The 6,449-nt window shown below is 39.2% G+C and overlaps 1 protein-coding gene across 1 annotated transcript; it reads right to left on the bottom strand.

The window, feature by feature from the left end:
• Window positions 1-3,848: 3,848 nt before the first annotated feature.
• Window positions 3,849-4,570, bottom strand: LOC145011419 (pathogenesis-related protein PR-1-like). Its single transcript, XM_078970133.1, has one exon. The coding sequence runs from the start codon at window positions 4,457-4,459 to the stop codon at window positions 3,944-3,946; it is 516 nt and encodes a 171-aa protein (XP_078826259.1). The 5' UTR covers window positions 4,460-4,570; the 3' UTR covers window positions 3,849-3,943.
• Between the last annotated feature and the right edge of the window lie 1,879 nt (window positions 4,571-6,449).

The following is a 6,449-nucleotide window of genomic DNA, read 5'->3' as shown; positions in this document are numbered from 1 at the left end:
GTTCCCATACCTTTGTGGGGGGAACAAGGATATTATAGGTATGGATTGGCTAAGCCACAATGGGGCGGTGATTGACTGTGCACAACAGTTGGTGCGGGTCAGGACACAAGTAGAGGAGAGTTGGTGATTCAGGACGAGAGGCCACTGCGAGGACCAGCTTTATCTTCAGCAGTGAAGGCTAGGCGCTACCTTCATCAGGGTTACACAGGATATGTTGCTTACGTTATGGATACCCGGGAGGCGGGTAAGGCGGCTGGTGATTCAGGATCGACCTAGTCCCTAGTGCGGCTCTGGAAGCTAAGGTACCATATCGGTTGGCTCCTCCTGAGATGCAGGAGTTGTCTACACAACTACAGGATCTGTTAGACAAAGGATTCATTAGACCGAGTAATTCATCCTGGGGAGCCCCAATTTTATTTGTGAAGAAGAAGGACGGGTCACATCGGATGTGTATAGATTATCTGGATCTAAATAAGGTAACGGTAAAGAACTGTTACCCACTCCCGAGGAATGATGACCTTTTTGAATAGCTGTAGGGAGCATCTTGGTTCTCCATGATTGATTTGCATTCAGGTTATCATCAGATGGGGTTCAGAGAGAAGGATGTGCAGAAGATTGCCTTTCAGATGCGTTATGGACACTATGAGTTCATGGTGATGCCTTTCGGGCACACCAATGCCCCTGCCACGTTCATGGATCTCATGAACCGCGTGTGTCGACCAATGTTGGATCGGTCTGTGATGGTTTTCATCAATGACATCTTGGTTTATTCCAAGATGCAGGAGCAGCGTGACGAGCACTTACATGAGGTTCTGGATACTTTGAGGCGGGAGAGCTTGTATGCTAAGTTCTCCAAGTGCGAGTTTTGGTTGCGCGATATGCAGTTTCTTAGGCACCTTGTCAACCAGAACGTGATTTTGGTTGACCCGGCCATGGTGGAGGCCATGATGAGGTGGGAGGTTCCGAGATCTCCATCTAAGATTTGGAGCTTTCTGGGACTGGAAGGCTATTATCGGAGATTCATCCAGGACTTCTCGAAGATAGCCGAGCCACTGAACCGGTTGATGAGAAAAGTCATGGTCTTTCGCTGGGGGCCTGAACAGTAGACGGCATTTAAGACGTTGAGCTAGAGGTTGTGTGTGGCACCAAGCTTAGCCCTGTCGGAGGGCATGGAGTATTTTGTAGTATATTGTGATGCGTGCATCTTGGGTTTGGGCGCGGTATTGATGCAGAGAGACATGTTATCGCTTACGCTTCGAGGTAGTTGAAGCCTCATGAGGCGAACTATCCGACACATGAATTGGAGCTGGAGGCTGTTGTTTTCACCCTCAAGATTTGGTGCCATTACCTCTATGGGGTTCGTTGTACCATTTACACTGACCATAAGAGCCTGAGGTATCTCATGGACCAGCCAAATCTGAACATGAGGCAGCATCGGTGACTTGATGTGGTAAAGGATTATAATTTTGATATCCTCTACCACCTGCGAAAGGCCAATGTCGTGGCCGACGCGCTTAGCCGCAAGGCAGCACTGATCAGGGACATCTTTCTAAGGATGACAATTATGACTCCATTATTGGATCAGATTCGGGAGGCCCAACAGAAGGCTATAAAGGAGGAACATCGGAAGAGCGAGCGAAATGTGGGTCAAGTTTCCTCCTTCGACTATGATAGTCGGAGATTGTTGACTCTTCACCGTAGGGTGTGGGTCCCATATCATGGAGGTGTGTGCCAGGTATTGATGAAGGAGGCGTACATATCCAGGTTTTCTGTCCATCCTGGGGCAACGAAGATGTATAGGGATCTTCGTATGGATTATTGGTGGCCGTGTATGAGGAGGGATGTAGCGTGGTTTGTGGAAAAATGTCTGACCTGCAGGAAGGTCAAGGCTGAGCACCAGAGACCTCATGGCAAGGTGCAACCATTGGATATCCAGTTGTAGAAGTGGGAGGATATTACTATGCATTTTATCACGAAGCTTCCCAGGACCGCACGTGGAGCGGATTCGATTTGGGTCATCGTTGATCTACTGACTAAGAGCGCCCATTTTATTCCGATTCAGGAGAGCATTTTAGCCGAAAAGTTGGCCGACATCTATATCATGGAGGTAGTGGTGCGACATGGGGTGCTAGTTTTAGTGATTTCTGACCAAGATGTGCGGTTCACTTCCAAGTTCTGGAAGTAGTTCCATGACGAGTTGGGTATTCATCTGCACTTTAGCACCGTCTTTCACCCGCAGACGGATGGTTAGAGCGAGCAGACTATCCAGACTCTGGAGGATATGATGCGGGTGTGTGTGCTAGACTTTGGAGGTAGTTGGGACACTTACCTTCCTCTGGCGGAGTTCTCCTATAATAACAGCTAGCATGCGAGTATCGACCGTCCTCCTTTCGAGATGTTATATGAGAGGAAGTGCAGGACCCCGATATGCTGGGGTGAGGTTGGTTCGAAGGTCATGGGGAGTACAAAAGTGGTACTCAAGACTATGGAGAGGATCTAACAGGTTCGGAGCAGGCCTCAGACTGTTCATCGCCACATCGTAGTAGAAAATGTGTCACGTCGTGGTATCGAGCCTTCGGATTTTTCTAGGTTTTGTTAAGGGTTCTGCCTTTTGGAGTAAGAAGGCTAAGTCTCCATCTATCCAAAACCAGGATTGAGCTCTTTATATATAGGGAAGTGGTTTGAAACCCTAAAGATAATTATTAAATATGTTAGTAACTATCTATGTTTTTGGTAATTATCCAAGAATCAAACATTCTAGAATATTTCATATTCCCCATGTTTTCTAATTAATTAATTAATTAATTAATATATTAATCTATTAACAAAACAAGTCCCTAAAATAAATATTTTTTCAGTTCTTTTTTATTTTGTTATTACGTGTAACCAAAAAACACACTGCTATCTATAGTAGTATTACCAGACTTGTTATGTCTAGGAGTACTGTTCTCTATCAAAAACCAACTCATCGGTGAGTATTGCTTACTTCCGATGAGTATTGCTTTTCCTTCCAGGTGAGTTAGTTTTCTCATTGAGGACGAAAGTGTTGATTGAAGTCGATTTCGTGAGTTTTGGTTTAATGATCACCCCCCCCCCCCCCCCTTTTTTTTTTTTTTTTTTTTTTTTTTTTTTTTTTTTCTCTAAATGGTCTTTGTCGTATGATGCACTGACTATTAAAATGTTGAAAAGAACTAAAAGAGGAGATCCTAACCCATCTTATACCCCATAAAGTTAGAAAATAATTTTAGACAGTGAACCCAATTCTAAATACTTTATATAGTGTGTGTCATTTCCCCTTCATATTAGTTGGTTTGGTTGCATTCACAAGACCTTAAAATTGTTTGTTATGAACTTTTATTTTATTATATTTCCATGTTCATTTGAGATTGTTTCTTGTATTTCCTCATTATTGCTAGTGTCTTGCTAGCATTTTTTACCAAATTTTTTAAAAAAATGTGTCAACTAATTTGTTGAACAATTTAATAATTGTTGTCTGATTATTTTACTACATCTTCAAACAAAATAAAAATACACAAGCGTTCTCTTTTACAATTGGGTTCTTACACTAGATTATATTGTGCACATATATTATCACTTTTCGAAATACCACATATTATCGTACGTGTATGATGCAAAAAAACTACTTTTTATATAAACATTATCAATTCAAATAAATAATTGATATACTGTTTATCAACAAGAGTTATTGCATCTTATAAGCTAAAGACCTCAAAGAGTATAAAATCTTTGATGATCAAATTTGTTTTTAATACTTTTATCTCTGATTTTTTTATATAAACTATCACTATTTAATCGAAATAAGTTTTGAAAACCAAACCTTTTAAAGATGAAAAAAAATCTAATCATATTTCAATAAATTGTACATGGCTTGATACAACTTTTACATTATTCGTAATTTACAAAATACTACAGATTTTAAACCTTAGTAAGGCTTTTCACCAACATAATTTCCAGGAGGATCATAATTGCAGATCATGAACACACCCCTACCTCCAAAACAAGTCACTCTAGCGCATCCGATCCGCCTACTTCTCTTCCAAACAATTTGTGTATAATGCCCACATTCCTTCCCTCCATCACACGAATTCAACTGGTGGTTGTACCACCGCCCCTCGGACACCCATGTGGCGGCAGCTTGAGAAGGGTTCCATCGGCTACCACTCCCCCAAAAAATATTCTCTCCATAAGGCCCGTTGGAATGCTTCAACAAACAATCTTGTCGTCTCTGTCTAGCATACATACTTGCATAACGAGCGAGCTGTGGATCCCATGCCAGTGGTGGCATGCGGATTGCAGCTCGTGCTCGGTTTTGTAGAGTCACGAATTGTTTGATAGCATTATGTGAGCGGCTTCTTGTGTGTTGGATGGCATTGGAGCTTGACATGAGGAGACTAAGGAAGAAAACCAACATCATGGAAGTTGCTTCAGGAAAACCCATTGGGAGGAAATTTGGTATTTCGTAGTTAAGAAAATAGCTAGATTTGTTTCATGTTTTGTAGCCTAGATATTCTGTAATTAAAAAGTGAGAATTAGGTGGCACCCATGTTCAATGATTATTGTCACATTGTTTCTTTTCATTTGGAACAATAAAGGGGTGGTGCTTATATATCTGTCATTCCTTAATTCTTTTTTATTTTTATTTTGGTCAAATGTAAAACTAATAATTATATATTTGTTATTGACTTATTTATTATAATATTTTATTTCTATACTTAACGCTATAATAATCTATGCCGGGAAAAAAATGGTTATAATAGTATTAACCAAATACAATTTCTAATGTACAAAAATATAATAATATTATCCAAATACAACTTCAAATAAAGTATTCGACTAAATTATATAAATAGTACCTATTGTGTTAAAAAAAATTATAAGTTTAGACTTTACTTATTTTCTTTGAAGCCGGATGATAAAAGTGGCTTGATGTTGTTGCTGTGTTGGTCTTTAACCAATTTGAAAATATATTTTTACTCATATATGATTTACTTACTTTTTTAAACTATTTATTTAGTTATATATTATTATTAAATATGGTTGGGCCTAACACCCACCATTACCCTTATCTTTGTAAACTAATTGAACATTCAACGAACTGGTCGTGAACCGTTTGGCGGGACGTTCATTTATGTTCATTTATTTAATAAACGAATGAACATGAACATAAATTCTCGTTCGTTTAGTTAAACGAACAAAAATGAACAATGATCTTGATCGTTCAGTTATGTACATGAATGTTCGTTTATGTTGTTCGTTTACGTTTGTTTATATTTGTTTATATAAGTTTTTTTTTTTTTTTTTTATGTTCATATATGTTTAATTGTATTTATTACATTACTATATTATATATTCATTTGTGTTCACATACATTTGTTTACCTTTGTTCATTTGTTTTCGTTCGTTTATGTTCATTTAGCATGTTCACGAACATAAACGAATGAACATGATCAATGTAATTTGTTAAACGAGGGGACATGAACAGGAAAACTCGTTCGTTTATTCGTTTGTGTTCATTTATTTGTTCGACTAATTTAACAGAAGAACATGAACAAGCCTTGTTCGTGTTCGTTCAGTTCGTTTACAGTCCTAATTACCCCTATCCCCGCTCCTCTCGCACCTTAAACTGAGGTCTCCCTTTCTGTTACCTTCTCATATATTCGATTCCTGCCACCATAAATATTTGACTAGGCCACCACTTTTTGTTTGCTCTTCTAAGACCTCAATTTTACTACATGTATCACATTCTCCAACTGATGATATGGGTTAGTTCATTTTTGAGATCTAGAACTGAAAAAGTCATTTCCTTCTCAGGTTGTCTCATCCTTATCTGAGATGAAGGAATGAGTGCATCTATAACAAAGAAGGGAGATAGCAGGTTCGAGATATGAGAAGATGGATGTTGGCAGTCAATACTCATGCCCCTATTTAGATCATAGAGTGAATGCGTCATATAGATGACATCTAACATAAGAACCTGAAACTTGTAAAAACAACAAATATAGAAAAGCAAATCAAATATGAGCGGTCAGACATAAAGATGTATACAAATTAGCATAAAATGCATCCAAGAACTTGCACACGAGATAAACACGAGAGAGTAAGTCATCATAACTAATAAACAAATCAAAGACAAACGAAAAGGAAAATTTGTTAGGTGATTTTAGTGTCGCCATGTCATTTTAAATAATTGGAACTAACATGTGAGCTAGGGGGCTTCATAATTTGTACTCTAATATATGTACTGGGTTGTGTGGATTGCACGCATCTATAAGATCGGATTAGAAGTTGGTTCGACGACAAGTCAGGGGTTCGGGAGCAGCGCCCCTAGCGAGGTCTAAGAGGCAGAGCCCCTGGCTGGGGCCCGCATCCAAAGCAACCATGACGGCCAAACCTAAGAGGCAAACCCTAATATCGTTTATTATATAAAC

This window comes from Lactuca saligna, chromosome 8, assembly GCF_052625555.1.
Source record: "Lactuca saligna cultivar CGN05327 chromosome 8, ASM5262555v1, whole genome shotgun sequence".
In the NCBI taxonomy this organism is placed as follows: Eukaryota; Viridiplantae; Streptophyta; class Magnoliopsida; order Asterales; family Asteraceae; genus Lactuca; species Lactuca saligna.
The sequence above is the reverse complement of the archived record's forward strand: the minus strand, read 5'-3'. Positions and strand labels throughout refer to the sequence as shown.

Excerpts from the sequence above, each read along its gene's own strand:
- LOC145011419 (XM_078970133.1), bottom strand. The coding sequence starts at position 4,459 with ATGGGTTTTCCTGAAGCAACTTCCATGATGTTGGTTTTCTTCCTTAGT.